The sequence below is a fragment of the Hypanus sabinus genome, chromosome 2 (assembly GCF_030144855.1).
Source record: "Hypanus sabinus isolate sHypSab1 chromosome 2, sHypSab1.hap1, whole genome shotgun sequence".
Classification (NCBI taxonomy): domain Eukaryota; kingdom Metazoa; phylum Chordata; class Chondrichthyes; order Myliobatiformes; family Dasyatidae; genus Hypanus; species Hypanus sabinus.
The window spans coordinates 148602213-148624976 of record NC_082707.1 but is presented as its reverse complement, the minus strand read 5'-3'; the positions used below and the strand labels follow the sequence as shown (position 1 = coordinate 148624976).

Here is a 22764-nt window from a genome sequence, read left to right as displayed (position 1 = left end):
ATGGACAAGGGAGTAACCTAGGGAGCGATCCCTGAAGAAAGCAGAAAGTTGGGGGGATAGGGGAGGGAAGGCTGTGTTTGGTGGTGGTATCCCATTGGAGATGGCAGGAGTTTTGAAGAATTATACGCTGGACGCAGAAGCTGGCGGTGAGGAGAAGAGGAACCCTATCTCTGGTAGGGTGGGGTAAGAGCAGACGTATGTGAAATGGGAGAGAGGATGGAGGAAGGGAAGCCCTTTTCTTTGAAAGAGGAGGACATTTCCTTCGTTCTAGGATGAAAAATCTCATCCTGAGAGCAGATGCGGTGGAGACAGAGGAATTGAGAGAAGGGGATGGTGTTTTTACACATCTTAAACAGGTTTTCAAGGAAGTTAGTAGGAAAGTAGATGAAGGCAAGGCAGTGGATGTTGTTTGCATTGACTTTAGTAAGGCATTTGCCAAGGTCCCGCATGGGAGGCTGGTCAAGATGGTTCAGTCACTTGGCATTGAAGATGAGGTAGTAAATGGGATTAGACATTGACCTTGTGGGAGAAGCCAGAGAGTGGTAGTAGACGGTTGCCTCTCTGACTGGAGGCCTGTGACTAGTGCAGTGCCGCAGATCTCAGTGCTGGGTCCTTTCTTATTTATCATCTATATCAATGATCTGGATGATAATGTGGTGAACTGGATCAGTGAATTTGTGGATGACACCAGGATTGGGGTGTAATGGACAGTGAGGAGGGCTATCATGGCTTGCAGAGGGATCTGCATCAGCTGGAAAAATGGGCAGAAAAAATGCAGCTGGAATTGAATGCAGTCAAGTATGAGGACAGGACCAACCAGGGCAGGTCATACACTGTGAATGGTAGGCACTGGGGAGTGTGGTAGAACAAAGGGATCTGGGAATACAGGTGCTGTCACAGGGAGACAGAATCGTGAAGGAAGCTTTTGGCACATTGGCCAGGAGATGGGATGTTCCATTGAAGTTGTATAAGACATTGGTGAGGCCTAATTTGGAGTATTGTGTGCAACTTTGGTCACCTACCAATAGGAAATATGTAAACAAGTTTGAAAGAATGCATAGAAAATTTACAAGGATGCTGCTGGGTCTGGAGGACCTGAGTTATAAGGAAAGATTGAATAGATTAGGCTCTGTTCTTTAGAACATAGAAGATTGCGAGGAGATTTGATAGAAGTACACAAAATTTTGAGGGGTATAGGTAGGGTAAGTGCAAAAAGGCTTTTCCCTCTGAGGTTGGATGGGATGATGACTAGAAGTCATGGGTTAAGGGTGAAAGATGAGAAGTTCAAGGGGACATGAGGGGAAATTTCTTCACTCGGAGGGTCATAAGAGTGTGGAACGAGCTGCCAACACAAGTGGTGCATGCGAGTTCAATTTCCCATTTAAGAGAAGTTTGGATAGGTGCACGGAGAGTAGGGATATGGAGGGCTATGGTCCCGTTGCAGGTTGATGGGAGTAGACACTTTAAATGAATTTGGCATTGACTAGATGGGCTGAAGGGCCTGTTTAAGTACTGTATTTCTCTATGACTCTATGAAGCACTTGACTATAAGGAAAGACTGGATAAGCTGTGCCTTTTATCCCTGGAGGGCAGTAGCCTGAGAGGTAATTGTATTGAGTTATAAAAAAAATCATAAAGGTGTAGATTAGGTGAGATGGAAAAAAATTAAAAGGGACCTGAAGGGGAAATTTTCCACATGGAGGATGGTGAATATATGGAATGTTTTCCAGAGGAAGTGGCTGAAGTGAGGAAGACTGCAATGCTTAAAAGACATTTAGACAGGTACCTAGATAGGAAAGGTATAGAAGGATATGGGCCAATTGAGGGCAAGTGAGACTAGTTCAGTAGACAAGCTGGTCAGCATGGATGAGTTGAGCCAAAGGCCAGTTTCTGTGCTCTATATAACTGGATAGCCGCAGAAATAGGAAGGATTAGTAACATGGCAACTCCAAGTATGAATATGCACAAGGAAAAGCTAATGTGGGAGAAGTAAGTTTGATTTTGACAAGGAGAGCAGAGGCTGAAAGTTTTAAAATCACTATGTGAGACAGCAGTAAACTGAAGCTCATGCAGTTTCTGTAACTTTGTAGGTGAAGTTGAATGTTAGACTGTATTACATTAACAGTGGCATACAACTGAGGAATTTGTGCTGAGACTACATCAGGAGCAGTGTGTGTAGCTTTGCTCTCCATACCTAACAAAGAATATTTTTGCCTTGGCTGCTGTGCTCAACAATCAGATTCTTGAAGTGAGAGTGTTAATCTGATGACAAGGGGCTGAGTTTAGAACTCTGTGGCATGCATGATACCTTGGAAACATGGACGATTCTGAGAGCAAGCTGAAAATGCAGGAAATATTCAACAGGCCAGTCGTCATCTGAGAGGATAGAAACAAGTTAAATTTCATGCGAATGAACTTTATCAAAACACTGAGATTTCTGATGAAAGGTATCAACCTGAAACTTTAATGCAGTTTCTTGCTCCAGAGTTGCTCACTGACTTCAAACATTTTATGTTTTATTTCAGGTTTTCAACAGCTGCATAAAAGAGGAAAGGTCATATCTATCTATTTGTCTTTCTCCCCCCCTCTCTCTCTCTGTTTGGTTGGGGGGGGGGATTACGTGTATGGTGAGGGTGGGGTTAGGTATACGGTTGGGGGCGTTGCTAGTTGTATGGTCGGGGGAGCGGTGTTAGTTGTGTGGTCAGGGGGAGTGTTAGGTGTATAGTCGGGGGGGATGATAGGTATACGGTCTGGGGGATGTTAGGTGTAGGGTTGGGGGGTGTGAGGTGTACGGTCGGGGGGTGTGAGGTGTACAGTCAGGGGTTGTTAGGTGTATAGTCCGGGGGGGTGTTAGTTGTGTGGTCAGGCAACGTTATGTGTATGGTCAAATGCTTTTACTGGTGAAATGATCATGAGTAATGGAGATTGGGTAGCATCTGGTTGATTTTCTGTGTGTGTCTGTGATCAGATGATTTGCTACTAAAGCTTCTTCCAATTGAGAGAAATAATTCCAGCTGAAAACACATGTCTCCAGCAGGTATAAAGATAAACGAGCTGGTGCCCTGGTATGCTGGAGATGCAGAGGCTTCTATTCTGCTTTCCCGGCAGTCTGTAATTCAAATGTCCACTATCTTACAAATAAGATGGGTGAGTTAATGCTACTCATCAGGATAACATGTTCAAATCCCATTGTCGGGTAACCTAGTGGGAGGAATGTACATAATTTACAACCACCAACATTGAGTTGGGTTTCACTTTAAGAGGCTGGTCTGATGTGATGATGTTATTATATAAGAAGTTTCTAGTGCGCTTTTGGGCGTAGGTTTTCTAGTACAATGAAGTGTGTTGCGGGTTTGATTAAACAAAAAAATGCCTCACTTTGTTTGGGAAAGCCTACATTGGTGAACTCGATGCTCTACGACGATTCTGGAATTATTGAATATGTCAGCCAATATCGTTGTTTTGAAACTGCCGGAGTTTTGGAAGCAAAATGCCGTTGCTTGTTTCGTACAATCTGAGGCTCAAATCGCGCTTCAAGAAATCATTGCTGACGATACGAAATTTCACTACCGGTAGTGTCGCTCAGCAATTCTACAATGGCGAGAGTGGTGAGTCTGCCTGACCACAGTAATTACCAATCACTGAAAACTTGCCTTTTACAGACTTGTGGACTGTCAGATCTGAGCGTGCGGAACAACTGCTCTCCTTGCCCTGTCTCAGAGAAGCCGGACTTTTGGAACTAATGGACCATATGCTGTCTCTCCTGAAAAATCACCATCCTTGTGTTTTTAAAGAACTCTTTATGCAGTAAATGCCTGATCAAGTTTGCATAGCCCTCGCTAATGCACCCATGAAGGACTATAGGGAGCTCGCAGATCAGCATAGACTTTCCAATGGCTGATGAACTATTAAAAGACAAGAGCTTCTTTTTGGTTACCTGGATTACATACTTGTTGCCAGTGCCCAAATCTGAACAAGTATTACTTCTGCGCACTTGTTGGGCGCTTAAGCCAATACAGGCTGATTACTTACCCTGCTAAATGCCAGTTTGGGTTGTCAACCATTGACTTTCTTGGCCATTGACTCCACAGAAGGTGCGAAACCACACCCATCAAAGGTAGCCACTTTTATGGATTTCCCATTGCCCTGCACTACAAAAAAATCCACAGGAGTGTTTAGGTATGGTAATTTTCTATCACTGTTTCATTCTGCAAGCTGCTGAGCTGATGCTCCCCCTGTATAGTGTGCTTAAAGGTATTTGATGATACCAAACAAGCTCTTTCCAATTGACCGTACTGGCACATCCGCTCCCCAGTGCACCCATAACCATTACTGCTGCTGCTTCAGACTATGTGGGTGCTGTACACGAACAGTGGGTTGGAGGTATGTGGCAGCCGCTCACCTTCCTCAGCCAGCAGCTCCTTCCCCCTGAAAGCGTACAGCGCATTTGACTGTGAGTTCTTTGGTCTCTATCTGGCTTTCCGCCATTTTCATTTTCTTCCAGAGAGTCGCCATTTCAGTGTTCATTGACAACAAACCCCTCGTGCATGCAATGGCCAGAATATCAGATCCTTGGTCTGCATGGCAGCAACAGCACCTGGCCTACATACCCGAGTTCATAGCCACTATACAACACATCAAGGGGATAAAAAGCTGTGGCTGATTGCCTCTCATGGCCAGCCATTGACACCATACACATAGGGGCTCAATACATCGGCTGACCGAGTTACCGATGCAGAGATCCAGGCTTACTGAACAGCAGTTATAGGCCTGTGGTTGGCTGACCTTAAGTTTGGGGAAGCTGGGGTTTCTTCTCCTGTGTGATATCTCAACAGGTCAGCCTCACCTCATCTTGCCTGCAAACTGGAGACGGACTGTTTTTGACTCCATACATGGCCTCTCACATCCAGGCTGGAAGCCTCACAGAAACTGGCTGCACTAAAGTTTGTGTGGCACGCCCTCAGAAAGGATGTGCTTGATTGGACTACAGCTTGTGTGGCCCAGAACCTCAGCATTAGGCTACCTCACACCATGACGTATCACCCGCGGTCCAATGGCCTATGTGAATGGTTCTGCTAATCCTTAAGGGCTGCTCTGAGGGCTTCCTTGATGGGTGAGTGTTGGCATAATTGTCTTCCATGCATCCTGCTGGGGCTCAGAACAGCTCCACAAGAGGACTTGCAGTTGCCCATGGCTGAGTTGGTGTACAGGTAGCTGTTAGGAGTGCCAGGTGATTTTATTCTTGATGTCATGACCACCTGGCAACAGCGTTCCACCCTCCTCAGTAAGTTCAATTCCTTTACACTCATCCCTATCACCTGTCTTGGCATATAGCACTCTTGGGCTCCCATTGACCTACATTCTACCTTGTTTGTTTTCATCCGCCATGATGCGCATCAACATCCCCTTAGGCCCCTTTATGATGGCCCGTTCAGCATTTCGGAATGGGGAGAAAAGACTTTTATCATAGATAAGAGCGGTAAACGTGAATGTATTTTGGTAGATCACTTTAAACCAGCCCATCAAGGTCTGGAAGATTCCACTGCCATGCCCCTAGCATCACAATGTGACCATGAGTGTGTCAACACACCCTGGACGAGCCAGAGGCACCGATCATTCCTCCACCCATAAACACTGGACCTGAGCCAGGCTCACAATGCCGGTTTTAGTGAATTCTGGGGGCCTATGCAGGGAAACATACCTGGGAGAAATGTACATGACCCACAACTATTAACATTGAGGTGGGGTTTCACTTTGAGAGGCTGGTCTGACACGATGACATTATTATGTAAAGCGTTTTTAGTGTGTTTCTATTGTGTAGGTTTTCAAATTCAATCAGATGTGTTACATGATTCATTAAACATAAAACACCTCATTTAGTGTTATTTGTGAAAACCTACCCCAGGATGCCAGCTATTTAGAGTAGACTATGTGGCAAGTTGAGTGGTGATGGTTTGTGCAGATTTATCAATAACAGATGGTGCAGGAATGCGTTCTCGTCTTTTCTTTTTCCTCTGCTGACTTAAAGGCTCTTTTCATTCATTGTAAACCTTTCTGCCCACCCAGGGATTTTCGCTCTGTAATCCTGGCCGGTATTTATATTCCCCTCCGGCCAACACTCAATCTGCACAAAGGCTGTTGCTTGACCTGCCCAAACACCACCAGAAGATCAGATGCTCCACACGCAAGGACAGAACTCCTACACCAACATTCAAAGGGGTGTTCCACCATTCTCCCCAAGCACCCTTGGCAACTCTGACCATGCCACGATCATTCTCTTCCTCAGCTGCAAATGAAAACTGGAACATTAAACTAACCAGGACCACCAGACAGCAATGGACTCCTGAGGCTGTTTAGACTCCACGGATTGGAAGGCTGGTGTAGCCATCTAGATAAATATGCTGACACATATCCTCTGTGAAGATGTGTCTTCCTAAAAAGATCATTGTGAGGTAAAACAGTGACAAGCTGTGGTTCACCCAGGAGTTGAGGACTCTCAGATCTGCAAAGGATCGTGCCTGCAGATCTTGAAACAGAGTGAAATATAGTTCTGCGAAACAGTAGTTCAATAAATTTCTGGAAGTGGCAAAAGCCACTTACAAGGATCAGCTCGAGAGAGATTTCAACAACAACAGCAAGGCAGTCTGGAGTTCCCAGCAAAGTCTTACAATTTCAAACAGAAGTGCTCCCATCTCCCCTCCCCTACCTTGGCCAATCTGCTCTATCAGTTTTATTGCCAGTTTGACAAGGACAATCAACATTGGTCTCTTCTCGTTTCCTCTGATCCTGATTATGCTAAGCCCCTACTCCCCTCTCTTTCACAACCACCCTAATGTCACCATCCCCTTCACCTAATCCCATTCAGCTTCTTCACCCTCCTCCCTCCATCCCAACCTATACTTTCTGTGAAGCAAGAAGATATTTGCAAACTATTTGGAAAATAGAACACTAGGAAAGCTGAAGGCCCTGATGGTGTCTCATCTGCCTCTGAGCTGATCAGCTGGCTCCTGTTTTCACCTCCCTGCATTATGCACTGCTTTAAAGTTGCTACAATCAATGCCAGATCTCAAGAATGACAAGATCACTGGAATTGTTGATTACAGGACAATCACTCTGACTTCAGTAATTATGAAAACTTTTGAAGATCTGATGTTGGCCTACCTAATGCCCATTACTGAGCTGCCTATTGACCTGTCACAGTTTGCTTATAGAGCAAATCGCTCCGTTGAAGATGCAGTTAACTTGTGCCTTCATTACATTCCTTAATATTTGGACCCTCCCAACATCTACGTGAGAATCTTGTTCGTGGATTTTAGCTCTGCCTTCAAAATACTTGTTCCAGATGTGCTGTACAGCAGCTAATCTATCTAGCTGTACTCTACAGTCTCTATCAGTGGATTACTTGTACAAACCAATGTCTAGAAGCATAGGCTCCCCTCAGGGCTGCTTTCTTTCACTCCTCCTGTTCCCACTTTATATAAATTACATCCCTCAGGAGATGACAAGTGTACAGTCAGGGGGGTGTCAGGTGTATGGTCAGAGGGGTGTCAGGTGTATGGTCAGGGAAGAGTCAGGTGTATGGTCGGGGGGGGGGGAGTCAGGTGTATGGTCGGGGGGATGTTTGGTGTACGGTCGGGGGGTATGTTTGGAGTACGGTCAGAGGGATGTTTGGTGTATGGTTGGGGGGGGGAGTCAGGTGTATGGTCAGGGGAGTGTTAGGTATACAGTCGGGGGGGATGTTTGGTGTATGGTCAGGGGGGTGTTATGTATACAGTTGGAGGGATGTTTGGTATACGGTCGGGGGGAATGTTTGGTGTACGGTCAGAGGGATGTTTGGTGTATGGTTGGGGGGGGAGTCAGGTGTATGGTCGGGGGAGTGTTAGGTATACAGTCGGGGGGGGGATGTTTGGTGTACGGTCAGAGGGATGTTTGGTGTATAGTCAGGAAGGTATCAGGTGTATGGTCAGGAGGGTGTTAGGTTTATGGTCAGGGGATGTTGGGTGTATGGTCAGGTGTGTGTTAGGTGTACGGTCAGGTGGGTGTTGTATGGTCAGGGGATGTTGGGTGTACGGTCAGGGGTGTGTTAGGTGTATGGTCAGGGGGGTGTTGTACGGTCAGGGGATGTTGGGTGTACGGTCAGGGGGACGTTGGGTGTACAGTCAGGGGGGTGTTGTACGGTCAGGGGATGTTGGGTGTACGGTCAGGGGGACGTTGGGTGTACGGTCAGGGGGACGTTGGGTGTACGGTCAGGGGATGTTGGGTGTACGGTCAGGGGTGTGTTAGGTGTATGGTCAGGGGGGTGTTGTACGGTCAGGGGATGTTGGGTGTACGGTCAGGGGGACGTTGGGTGTACAGTCAGGGGGACGTTGGGTGTACAGTCAGGGGGGTGTTGTACGGTCAGGGGGACGTTGGGTGTACGGTCAGGGGGACGTTGGGTGTACGGTCAGGGGGGTGTTGTACGGTCAGGGGGACGTTGGGTGTACGGTCAGGGGGACGTTGGGTGTACAGTCAGGGGGGTGTTGTACGGTCAGGGGGACGTTGGGTGTACGGTCAGGGGGACGTTGGGTGTACGGTCAGGGGGGTGTTGTACGGTCAGGGGGACGTTGGGTGTACGGTCAGGGGGACGTTGGGTGTACGGTCAGGGGGACGTTGGGTGTACGGTCAGGGGATGTTGGGTGTACGGTCAGGGGTGTGTTAGGTGTATGGTCAGGGGGGTGTTGTACGGTCAGGGGATGTTGGGTGTACGGTCAGGGGGACGTTGGGTGTACAGTCAGGGGGGTGTTGTACGGTCAGGGGGACGTTGGGTGTACGGTCAGGGGGACGTTGGGTGTACGGTCAGGGGGGTGTTGTACGGTCAGGGGGCTGTTAGGTGTATGGTCAAGTTACGCCGATGGATCAGAATTTGACTCTCACACAAAAATCGACCTGAATAAGAACGAATAAAAGACAATTGCAATTCATCTACAATGTTCAAGTCAGGATACTCTGCACCTCCCAGCCGCATAATGCTGGTTTTTGTCCGTTTAGAAGCAATATCGATTAACAGAATCTACTGAAGGAACACCTGGCAACCTGTATTGTGCTAATCCTCTCGAAATGAGATCTTGGAAAAGGTTTTATTCTTTCAGTCGGTTGAATTCATTTGCTCTGAACAATCCGCTGCACGCGGTGAAAAATGAATCCTGGAAACAATAATGAGAATAACAAACCAATCCATCTGCCCAGTTCTCCATCATCATTTGCCAAGAAGCTGCATGCAAAGTTAAATGGTTTATTCGGCGAGGCGCTGATTTTTATTACGTTGTAACAATATCAGTGTTTTGTCTGCTGTTGTATTTTTGAGGTTTATGGTGTGATGATTCCAAACGAGTTCTTCCGCAGCGGCTCCTACAAACAAATGCGTCGCAAGTATCTCGCTCCCCAGCGTCACTAGATGACATCCCGGTGCTGAGAGGAGGGCGACGCCACAAAGGCTGAGAAATATTATTGCAGAGAAACCCCTCCACTGATGATAACGGCATTATCGACCGTTATCTACCAGATTGTTATTTTGTATTGATTCATTAATTCTCAGTTTGTTTACTTCCTGGTTTCCAGGGCAACATTATTGTTTTCATCAATTACGCGCTGTTATTGTCTGTAGCAATCTGCAGGTAGTTCGTACATCCCAACTTTCCTTTGACAGCGAGAGCAGGTGTATACGCATCTTATTTAAAAAAATAAAGAAAATGCATTTTCTTCTCTTTACTCAGGAAAGATCATGCCCCTGAGAAATTGGTGTGTTTTTAAAACATCTGTCAGCGTGTGCGTTGGTGATAGTAGACGAGTGCGATGCCCCCCACAATCCCCACATGAACGAGACACAGAAGGGTTATAAAATCTCTGCTGAAATATTTTAATTTGCTCAAACCAAATTCTTACGAGCGTGGAATTATTTGGGTCAATTGAACATTATGTTTCTGATGGATTCCATGTTGGGTTTAAAGATCCAATTGAGCAAAATAAAAACACCCCTCTTAGAAAAGTACATTTCTAGGATCAGCAAAACCATAATCCAGTCATGTCGCTTTATCCTTGTTTCACCTAAATAACGGTTAAGGCTATAATCTGTTTTCAAATGAATGGGTGAGTGTTATGAAGATTTTTTACTCGTGTAAATAGAGGAGTGATCAGACAGTTAATCCCGCTGTGTCGGGAGCTCGCCAAAGGCAAGGAAGAGAGCAGCTGTATGGAAATAAGCGCCAGTGGTTAGGCGGAGACAACAGCACGAACTGGCCATTTCCCCGAGCAAACTCTCCCGTTTACCAGCTCAAATATTGATTTAAGTACGGCGATCCACTCAGTCCTCAAGAACCAACGCTTAGGATATCAAAGTAGGCAAGCTCACCATCTCTACAACACTGTTGTCCTTGTTGACTAAAGAATGATTGTGAAATCTCTCACTTCGGAGACGATAATATCAAGAAGGGGATAATGTCAGAACGAATCAAAAGCGGCGGCACGCGTCATAATGTTTGCAGCTCCACATTTTGAACAATAGCAGACAGGCTGCCCACAACACAACGTTTGATGACTAATGTAAGATTTACGTTATAACAAACCGCATCCCCCCCAGAAAACGAGATGTGAGCGTGGCAGCGGCAAGTTATGCGCTCGATTGAATGGGTCAGTCCGACTGATATGACTCAGATATTTCACAGTCCTCGCAGTATAATTGGAATACGGAAAGCGTGTTCCTTTCTATGCATTGAACCCGAAACTAAATGATCGCCAAAATAAATACAAATATCTTTACGTTTTCTTTTGAGTTTCCATCCAAGCACTTGACTTAATCTGTGGAGAATTGGCTATAAAAACATACAGCTCAATAATGTTGCCTTCTCCAGGTTATTGCAGTGGAAAGAATTCCGAGTGTAAGATACACATATCGCCACACATTGCGCAATTATCATCCCATTACTTACTGTAGGTACCTGTTGTGTTTGTTTTTTATTGGGCAGATTAAACATTAGATATGCTGCCACACCAAGGCATTTTTTAAAAGTACTGTTTACCTAAACAGAGCAAGGTGAACCGATTATTCCAGATGTAGTAATTAATTTCTAGTTCATCATTGATCTGCTGTCTGAAAATACTGATTCTATTTAAATATAGGATGATCCACACAGATGTAATCATACATGGTCACTATATATACATTGGATAGTTTACCGCCGCCATATTTTAATGCAATTATATCAAGCATTAAAGCGAATTTAAGATCAGGTTCTGTTTCCCGGAATGATTCAACAGATTGCTAACTTTTGGTAATTGAAATAACTTCATCAATTTCAAAACAACTATCGGACCGCTAAGTCATATTAATCAAAAATTACAACTGGACACCGCACTGAAAGATGGCTTCGGCAGGGTAATGCGTTTAGTCGCTGCCGCAAGAACGACAATATTTACAAAGAAGGAAACGTGCTGGTTACGGATTCTGAAATACGACCAATCCACAACGTCACGGCAACACGCCCTATTTTAGGCTTAGTGAAGAAAGTCAGGAAAAAGTTTAAATCAGATAAACTGCTGGTGTAGAACTATAGTAGGGAATGGGTGTTTGGTGGCTGGCTGCTACAATTTCTTGCATTTATAATCATTAGGGAGGCGGACAATAAATTGAGTCATCAACAAGTTACACGTGTGAAAAAGTATGCGTCTCTTCGTCTGGAGAAGAAAGATTTTCCTTTTCGCTGTTCTTTTCCCACCATGTGATCTTTTTGATGACAGACCGGTTATCTTACTATCACAATACACAAACCACGGTCATCCTATTGTCCCTTCTCTCCTCCTCTTTTATCACCCACGCCTTCTGATTGGACCACCACCATTCTAAACAAAAGGCTTCTCCATCATAAAAGGAAGACAGTCATGTCGAGAATCAGCGCTACAATTTCCCGACTCATTTGAACGGACTTTCAGTCCAGATATCCGGCAAAATACCCGAGTCATCGAGTGAAATCCGTGTACTCCCTTCCTTACTCTTGTAAGGTACGGATTGATTCGCCTTTGCAAGAATATTCCCGCGAGATTGAAGATGCCTAGGGGATTTCTAGTGAAGAGGAACATTAAATCGTCTCCGGTATCATATAGGATTCGGAGTGAGGAAAGACAGCCACTGGAAATTCCTCTTTTGAGCGGGAATGCGCGAGCAGCCGTATACCCACGGAGCATTTCACAGCCATGTCCTCAGAAAAATAGTCCAGGACAGCTTAAGGATGGATTTACGCAGGATGAAATCGTGGACACAACCCATAGAAAGGACGAACTAGAGGAGGACGGTGCTTCAGGTACATTCTACTCTAAAGACACTTTCTCAGAGTATAGTATCTCTGGTTGGGCTAATGTCTCTTACACACCCATCAAACCTATTGACAAGGAACTCGAGACCGATTTCTTTGATACTTGTCTAAGCCAGTCTACTTCAGATGAGCATTTCGTTGCTGCGGCCTCGTTAAACCCAATAGAGAGGCTCTTGGTTCAACCCCCTTTCTCCCCGATGACTGCGAAGTGTGGAGGCATTACTCGCCTGTACTCACCTTTCCACGGAAGCAAAAGATGCATGCCTGATCCCGGCAACCGCAAGCAGAAGAGCGCCCCGAAGAAGACCAAAATAATTAGGAAACTGAACTTCGAGGACGAGGTGAGCACTTCACCCGTCTTGGGTCTACGAATTAAGGTTGATCCCACGGAATGCAAGCCGTCTTCGGCACTGATGAATAAACCCCTTGGAGAATTCATCTGTCAGTTGTGCAAAGAACAATATTCGGACCCGTTCTCTCTTGCTCAGCACAAGTGCTCCAGGATCGTTCGCGTGGAGTACCGCTGCCACGAGTGTGATAAAGTCTTCAGCTGCCCAGCTAACCTGGCCTCTCACCGGCGCTGGCACAAACCTCGGACTGATCCAAATCCCCAGAGGGACAACCAGAACTGCTTGGTGCCAGGCAGCAAGGAGAACTCGGGGGAGGACAACAGCAGCTCCGGCACCATGGACAGCGCCAAGGAGCCAGGCTGCTCGCGAGCTGGTGCAGCCCAGCGGATGGACGGCCGCTTCCAATGTCGCTTCTGCGGCAAAAGATTCCGTCGACAGGCTTACCTGAGAAAGCACCTAAGCGCCCACGAGGCGGCTGGGTCGAGCGTCCACAGCCACCTTCGGGCGGCCCGGATGTCTTTCCCTTGTCAGCTGTGCGGGTCGGACGTGCAGACGGCCGAGAGCCATGATAAGCACCTACTCTGGCGTGCGGTCAGCGGCGCAGGACCGGCGCTTTTCGGGCCGGACTGTGGTGACAAATGCGCCGCTGCCAATGAGCACGCTGACAAGAGCGACCTGGGAGCCCTGCCCTTCTGCTGCAAACTCTGCTCATCGACTTTCTTCAGCTCGCCCGGACTTACGAGGCACATCAACAAGTGCCACCCGTCAGAGAATAGACAGGTGCTGCTTCTGCCTCTGCCGGCTCCGGTGGGGTGTTAGTACTACCGTAGCTGGGCTCTCCTATGGCTTGTAAAGGAATCCGTGGTGAAAAATTCTCTTCAGAACGATTCATACTCACTGAGAAAATATAGTCTAAACAGCGATTTGATATTATAGCAGAAGACTATAGTACACCTCAGACAGTTCGCTGCTCGTCAATGGACAATGCTTCCGTGCTGTTTAAATAACATTTCCAATTTTCTGAGTACGCACTGTAACATTTAACTATTAGGACTGAACATCAAATATCAAAATTGATAAACTTAATGTTGCTTTTACGGATGGGTGATGAGGGCCAGAGATAAAATATATTTCAGATAACTATATTGCAAAAGAATGGCCTAGTCTTAATTAGAATTTGAATTCAACATAATCGATTATGTTGTTCCATTTTATGATAAACATTTTATATCATGATATTTGTTTAGATTCTAGCCCATTTCGGAGCGTTGCGACGACATACAACTTTAGAGTTGCGTTACGATTTTAAAGAACAAATCAGGCCTTGTAATCCCAACTGATAATTGTAATTTGCTTTTAATTGGTTGTTTTATAGACTCTTTATAATATTCACTGACGTCAGAGAAAGAACAGATTTTGTACTCTTCTACAATTCTTGGAGGAACGTTACCTGAGTTTAAATAACTGCAAAATTCTTGACCTATTATTAGATACCAAAGGAGTCCACTTCATATCGCCTTTATTCAGTCTTTTTTTCATTCATCCACAGGATCGCCCTCATTGCCTATCTCCAAATGGGGCGAACAGCCTTCCTAAACGCTTAAGTCCTTGTGGTAAAAACACCTTTTATTTATATTAGGCTGTTTGAGGATTTCAATTTAGAAATGACGTGTAGAATAGCCATATAGGTCCAAGTCAGGAGAGTCTGTGCCTTTTGAAGGGAATTTGGTCTGCCTCCAGGTTTCTACTGACATTTTCTGGTCTTAATGGTAGACATTTTTTCGTAATGGAAATGCTGCAAAATTGGTGTTGTTCGGTTGCCGCAGTGTACCTTCTTAATGACATATAACATGGCCAAGGTGCACCGATCCTGTGAAACGCCTCACATTGTATTCAACATCTAACCTGATCATACAGTCACTATACTTAATGCTGATTCAGTTAAAAATCTCATCATTACAACCCGCAGAATATTAATGATAGTGCAATTGATAATAACAATGCTGGTGATAAATGGAATTGGTTGAATTCTATCTTTGTCTAGCCATAGTTGTGTAGCACCAACCCAAGTATTAACATGTTCAGGTCCTGCTATGTGGTGGCATCAGCTGTTTCATTGTCCAAAAAAATCAAAATTAGAATTGATAGCTTTTCAGCTACTCCGTGAATACCACCACACATTACTTTATGATGCTAGAATGATCGATGATGAGGTGACAGAAGATGGATGAGGCTTCTGCCCTAAGGAATTCCTGCAGCAATATTCTGCTTTGGAAGTGATCGGCCTTCTGCAATTTTAGCCACTGTATCAGTCTTGATTCTGGGCAAAGGGGAGTTTCTCATCAATTTCCATTGGTTGCAATTTTCATAGGGATCTTTGACTTTTCACATGTCCAGATGTTGCCTTGACGTCCCACTCATCTCATCTATTTTCTTGTCCAATGAGGTATGATGCTGACTAGTCTTTGCAGTGTCCAAACTAAATAACAGAATGTATGCTATTGGCAAAGAAAAACCAACAGTTAATAACCTCTTGTATATCTTTGCTGATTAATGAGAGTAAGATACAATTAACCAGATTGCATTTATCATTGCATTTTAAATGCTGGGTTATTTTCTACCTTTATTGCATAGTCAATTGTACTAAAGCTAACTTGGTAAATACTGACTGCTAATACAGTACAAGTTCTAGAAACACCTTCAAATTGCAGACATACAGTGTTTACTGTAGTACATTAAACTGTATCTTGATATCATTACAGAGAGAATAAAGTTAGCTTAAGGCTGGTTTATGTGATAGCGAGGACTCTGATAATCATCCCTTTGGCACTTCTGGTTCAAGATGGTCCTTTCAACTTTTGATGCTGTCTTCAGCTGAATTGTTCTCATTTAGAACTGAACCAGGAAGAGTTCAGTTAAGTTATTAGGTATATGTTGAACCATGATTTTACAGAGATTCTAAGTTTCAAACCGTTGGTTTAGAAAGTGCTAGTATACTAGAGTAGACAGAAACATGATTTTAGTGTGAACTTATCAGCTCATCTCCACAACTATTGCACAAGTGTGTTCCATATTTATTTAATGAATCAAATTTATTATTTCTTGCTGCTTTGGGATATTTAACTTGGTTCCAGATATTGCTTTCCCAGGAGTCCTATTTATTATTCAATCTTCTATTCCATTTGGTCTGTACTCCCTATAACTTTACAGTACTTCACTGTTTTCCCTTGATTATCCAGTTAAATCTGGCATCACAATTGATTTTTTTATAGTTTATCCTCACTCTTAATAAATAATGCAATTTAAATTTTAAGCACACAACCCCAATATAGACTCTGAACCTCTAATCAGATATGCACACAACACATAAGGATAATACCTTCTTCAGGTTAACAATATTATGATAATAAACTCAAATTATTTGCATTATTTAACATTTACAAATTTGGGATGTACAAATCAGTTTTATATTATTTGTACTTTATTCATATTTATATTAATAACTTTTCATTGACTGGATAAACATTTATCTTCCAAATGATTTGCTTTAGTCTGTAGCATGAGAAAATATTACATCTAGTTAATTTATTTTGCTATTGAAATAAAAAATAGGAATCAAATATATATTTTTAATTTAGCTGTATATTTTCATGTTCGTTTTGAAAAATTATTTTGAATACTTTTATCAACTTAGAAAATACTTTCATTTAGATCTACTAGTATATTAATGATAGCCTATTACCACATTAACAATGAAATTTAAACTTTACATTTTTTCAGCAATGAAGTATCATTTGCACGTGAAAACGGACAAATATCTGCTCACCTAAAATTTAGTATTAATTTTGCATTGTGTGTAAAGCAACTACAAATTATTGTTTTGCAATTTGACCAAACCAACTTTTATAAATTCCAGTTATGCAGACCTCTGATTTCAGCTAGAGGGAAAGAGGATTTAGAACCTTAAGACCAAGGTTAGATTATCTTCCAAAATAGATCACATAAAACAAAAATCTTGAGCTGTTATTAATAAGCAAGATATCCCTCTAGCTTTCAAGAAATACAAAAGTGTGGTGGTTAGTCATTCACTAACAACCAGAGCTCTGGGCCTTTTATTTCAGAATAGCTGGAGACTACAAGTTAAAACAATTAAATAAATCTGCGATTTATATTTTAAAAGTCCGTCTCAATAATGGAAACTGTGGAACTACCACTAGAAGATAAAAATCTCCCTAGTTCACCAATATCCTTCAGGGAAAAAACATCTGACAGCTTTCCTCACTTTGTCTATATGTGACTTCAAACTTTCCAATACGGTTGACTCTTAAATGTCTCCTCAATTCAAAGGCAATTTGGAGATGGGCATTTAAAACTGCTACTTCTAGCCAGTTCCACATCCCATGCAGAAACAAAATATTACTCTCCTGTGGAATGTATATAAGTATTTTATTTTACTTACTGCTTTCATTGACGAGATTTTTGTAAACATCCATACTGACAAAGATGGCAGAACTTGTCATTGAAATGTCAGTTAAAATCGATCTGTACCCAGCCAGAAGCTTGAGAAGAGTTTATTCGTCATGTATGCCAGGAAAGCACCAGATCCTCTTTCAACATCCATACTGTACTTAAATTCAAAATGTGGTGTTATGTCATTAAGTATAATTAAGAACTGCAAATTCTAAAAATCATTAAAAATACCTGTACTTAAATCATTTTCATATTTATGATGTACATTTATAAAGCATTTGTCCCTTACAGTACTATATTATATAAATGATTGCCTATTTGTTTTGTGCTGAACAGTGAAGTACCAGTTGTTTCAAATATACAGTATTGCTACACCTGTAGACTGTGTGCACTTGGTCAATGATTTAAACACAAATAGTTTTTACTCTATGTATTTTCCTAAAACACTTCATGTCATTTTAAAGCTATTTTAATAAACAATTGCTTAAAATGAATGCTGTTAGTACCAAATACTGAAAAATGGAATTAATCTTAGTGGCTTGCAATTGAAGAGGAGGTTAATTTGTCATAATCACATTAGATTTATTACTACACATAAAGACAGGACAGTGTAATTCTGAGGAAGAAAAAGTTAGCTAATTCCTAAAGGTAACTTAAATCAATGAAAACAATTACAACAAAGTTTTATAGTTTTTTCAGGATTTCCAGCTGTAAAGGTTATTTTTAAAAGGAAATGCCTTAAGGTTATGCCTTCTAGTCTGATCAGAGATTTATAAATCACTTAATTTTCTTTGTCTGGGAAATAGATAAAGGCAGTTTTTACAGAATGCTTTCTGTATAATAAAATAGAAAAACTCCAATGATATCAGTCACAAATCTGACATGGATCATTATTCAGTTACTATATTTCATGCAGGAGAGCTCTATTGATTTAAGTTTTTATAATTTCATTGGCTTGGAATAAATGTATTATTGGAATTTATGTATTAAGATACATAAAGATCTAGTTGGAAGTCAATGTTATTTTAATTAGCAAGTTAATTTTAATATTCATAATATGTTGGCTTTTTTAAAATGAAAAGCATAAGAAGAATGGATTAACTGCAGAAACAAATGCTCACATGAAAAAAAACAAAGTTAAAGAAGTTATTATTGTAGATTGTGCTAAGAATTTCTATTTGACAGCTGAAGTTTTTGAAACATGCCCTATGAAATTATGAAAGATAATTTTAAAAATGTTGAATAATAGATTATCTGGCCCATGATCTTTTACATCAACAATTAATAGAAAGCAATTAAGGGGACAGCATTACACCGGGCTATCAAGCTGGTCACTGAGGTGCTGAAACACACATTGGCTACATTTTAAAAAGTACAAAACCTCTGTATTAAAGGCTGGGGCATCAATTCAATATTTTTGAATAGCACTGATATTTCAATAATTTTGAAATAAGATGTATGGAACAAATATGGCAAAATAGTGAATTACAAAACTTCAGATTTTTAAAAAACGGATTTTGTTTTTAAACATCGAAGAACATTTATAATATATTCCAAATTAAATATACTTCTAAAATTTTGGTAACAAGATTTCTTCAAAAGGCATGGTAAGAATATTTTTATTGCAATATTCAACAGCACATCTTTCTTCAGCCATTACAAATCTTATAGACAACTACATGATTGACATTACATAATATATCTTTTACCTTATGACTTATTTACACATGCAGTTAGTACTGACATCATGCTACATACTGTTAGTAGTAACATTCCAATTTACTTACAAAATATGAATAATGGTTCCTTATAGGAAAATACATCAAAACAGCTGGAATGTGCATTAAGGTGCACCTCAGCAATTTAAAGTTGACTCAATTCAAGTTCAATTGATTATACAGACTCTATCAATTGTCCCTTTTCCCCTTAGTGCACAGATCACAGAAAATTGAAAATAGAGTGCAAACCCATAAGAGCACATCTAAATACTTTCAGAATTTTCAATGTTTGAATAATAACTTTCACCTTGGCTCTAATCTGGTATCACTTTCTATAGTTTCTTGGATGAAGCCATGCACAAGGTAAATAGTGTAATTCAGCTGCATTCTCAGTGTTTTAGCTCGATTTATATATATTATATGTCAGTGCTTCAAATAAAAGCAAGTCTATACATTTCAGCATAAGAGATTAATTTTCCTCATAAGGTAATTTTTATAGTTGAAATGCTGAGAGACCATTTACATTCCTTGGGAAGTTCATATCTTATAATTTAAAATGAAAATATTCTGTACATGTTCTGTGCCATAAGATTGATTTGGTGAATATATTCTTAAACATAACTTTACATTTACGTACAAACTGAAAACTTACTTTACATTCCTGAATTGTGCACAAGAAATCTAAAACGTTTCTACTGAAAAATCAAAACTATTTACAAAGTAGATAATGTACATAAAAGTAAGTATCATAATTTCAAAAAGACAATCCCAAATAACTAATGGGGCATTCAGTTTAACTAGCCAAATACAATGGGACAAGAAAATGCTTTTCATTGAAAGTGCAGTAAATATACAGGTAAGTAATTAAGTGGACGTAGGGAAGCTGCACTGTACAACAAAGCATAGATTGCTAAAATATATATTTTGTAAGCTAAAAATAGAACTCCAGTGTTCTTAATAAAAAAATAGTTTACAAGGAACAGGTTTCAAATGAATATGGAGTGGCAAATAGATATCTAATAATTAGCAAGAGAGCAAAACATTTGGTTTAAGCAGCAACATAATAGAAAAAGAACACACATATTTGCAAGGCTAGTTCTGAGGAATTAGAGTGTAATTATTTGTTATAATGTGGTCATTAGGATTTATTAGCTGAACCAGAAGAACGCCGCAATTTCATAGACATACGACTCTTGCTAGCACGAGGTGACATTGGAGAGGCTAAGTCGATCCCGTCCACCCCCTGTGCTGCAGGACTTTCGGCCTGTTGATTCTCTGGGCATGAGCCTGCAAAACAGTGGAAAATAAACTAATATTTGTATGCAAGATAGCAACATGGTTTCTTTTTGTAAATACATTAAATAAGACTTTTAATATAATCCATTGGAGATGAAAAATGCTTAGAATTTTACAAGATATTGTTATACTGTGAAAAGGACAGATTTTGGAAAATTAAACTAAGTAGCTCATATATACTTTAAATCGTATTGTTAAAGTAACAAGGTGATGCATGCTTAGAAGAAAAGTAGTAAACATGTATTATAGTAGGCAAAGAATCGAGTAGCTTTCAGCCCACACCCAGAAAAGTGCAAGCATAAAGAATTCATTCCATGTTAGGCAGTGGCTATGCAGTGTCAAATGGACCAGTCCTGGTTTAGTGAAAATACAAATGGATAAATAAGAAGTTTTATTTGTTTCTGCAGGGCTCTGTAGTCAGCAGAATTCATTAATGATTAAAAATGAGGCAACTTGGTCCTTAATACATTGAGATTAAACTTGAATAGAATTATCTCCCCACTGTGGGTGGAAGATAAAGTAAAATATATGTTTAAAAGAATGTTGATAAAACATACCACAAATTCCAACTTAAAATTAAGTACAAACATTAAATACATTAAAGTAGAACTGCCAGTCTAGCACATTGACACTGAACTAAGCACTAAAGTTTATAACATGACGGAGGCAAAAATGGAAGCTTGATTATATCTGCAGCACAACTGAATTACAATAAAGCATAAACTAAGAGGCCAAATTAATTTGGACTGATGAGAGATCATCTCAAAAATATAATAACAACAATCCCATATTTGCTAAGTCAACTAGATTTGAAGGAATATTCAATTTAGGTAATACAACACTTCTTTACCAAGGATACATCTGAAACAGGTCTCAAATAGAAAGCAGACACCTTAGCTACACAATTTAATTTCCACCCATTTTTAATCAAATTAAAAGTTTGATTTCAAAAACAGGTTAGCAAGGAAAATATTTTATGGTCCTCTGCAGTCCAAATTAAAGCATTATTTGGACTGGAAATGTAATTTTATGAAACATTTGAAATTATATAAATATAATGAAGTTTCTTTTTCATTAAAGTATTAACAATACATTTCTTTCAATTACAAAATGTTAATCAAGTAAACAAAAATGACCGGTTGAAGGAATTTGTTTTTAAATTTTACACAGCATACCATTCATAGCTAGCGTGAATGACCTTCCGTTTCAAGCCTTTGCCCTTTACCTTGATGAGCCCAATGTTTTCTAGTGGAGGTTTAGGAAGAAGAAGAAATATCACAGCATTTCTTTCTTTAAAATGAAGAAAATGAAGCAAAAAAATTGAATAGGACAGGAACAGGAGAAAGGGGGAAAAAAGAGAACAGGTGTGAGAAGTGACACAAATACTAAAGTTGAAGGGTATTAATAATTAAAGCACAGAACAGAGATAATGAGCAGAATTCCTGATGCCACACCTGAGAAGTTTGTATCTGAACACCTTTAAACTGCTATGCACTGTGGGAAATAAGGATATTTAGAGAACCATACTCATTTCAAATACTGAACATTTCATACAGAAAATCTATAAGAAGTATCCAACAGAAATGCAGTTAGATCTTATAAGCACAGGATGCCTTTAAATGGAAGATTCAGACTAGAATGATGAAATATGATTGCAGTAGAGTCTGTTGGTTCACTGTTGACAATCCAAAGTATTACTAAAATATTAAATTGAAGCTAGGGATCTCTGCATTTAAAGGGAAATAATACTGGAGCAAGCACATAATAAAGCATTTGGCACTACATGTAGCATATAACAATTAAGTACTGTATATCTAAGGGAGCAAAGACACAAATATAAAAAGACATTAACTCCTCACCTGTCCAGAATTCCCTCATTATAATGCTGCACTTTCAATTTGAATACAAAGATAATGGATGGATGGATGGGAGCTCCATGGACTCTGATTTAGTTTGTCAATGTCTACTAAATCAAAAATGCAACTATATTTTATACTAAAATCCTTGGTTACTGAAGTTTTCTGTCAAATACTGCATATGAAGATGCTGGGGAGGCAAAGACAAAGAGACAGAAAGGGAGGAACAACAGAATGACAAACATTGTAGCAGAGCTGGTAGCAATTTGGCTGATAGTTTTCAATGTCACATGAAAGAAAGAAAGCATTTCAGAAAAAAATCAATTCCCAGATTTCATTTACTAGCCCCAAAGATTACTGTACCTTAATGCTCAAAGAGCCTGTGTTAAATGTAATGTGGATTTCTCACCCATTGTCTTTTAAAGCAACAAGTTATAAAGCTCCAACAATTTTTAGGTGAGCATTTATCTACCTCAATATCCCTCCAATCTTTTTATCATACCCCATTTCCCAGTTACTGATCTCTCTGCCAAGAGAAATAGATGTGACTTGTTTATCCTGCTTCGGTCATTCATAGTTTCACAGATCTCACATCTCATTCAAAATCTCCACTCCTTGTGCAATTTTCATATATTTTTTCTGCTTTATCTTCAGTCTTAACACATTATTTCTGTAAAGCACTGATTAAAATGTGCATGTTACTGCTTTATATAATATATAGGTTTATAAC

The 22764-nt window shown here is 40.8% G+C and overlaps 2 protein-coding genes across 5 annotated transcripts in view; one reads left to right on the top strand and one right to left on the bottom strand.

Moving 5' to 3' along the window:
- Positions 1-12079: 12079 nt before the first annotated feature.
- LOC132405548 (insulinoma-associated protein 1b) lies at positions 12080-13513 on the top strand. Its single transcript, XM_059990449.1, has one exon. The coding sequence runs from the start codon at positions 12080-12082 to the stop codon at positions 13511-13513; it is 1434 nt and encodes a 477-aa protein (XP_059846432.1).
- Positions 13514-18769: 5256 nt separating this feature from the next.
- The window catches only part of ralgapa1 (Ral GTPase activating protein catalytic subunit alpha 1), a 218052-nt gene continuing 214057 nt past the window's right edge, over positions 18770-22764 (bottom strand). For 2 of the 4 annotated variants that reach the window (XM_059956707.1, XM_059956714.1), the window contains exon 40: positions 18770-20169. In XM_059956707.1, coding sequence (XP_059812690.1) covers positions 20021-20169 — 149 coding nt within the window. In that variant the 3' untranslated portion in view covers positions 18770-20020. Of the gene's footprint in view, positions 20170-21353; positions 21424-22764 lie in introns of all 4 variants that reach the window. The other 2 variants (XM_059956726.1, XM_059956722.1) reach the window with 2 other exon arrangements.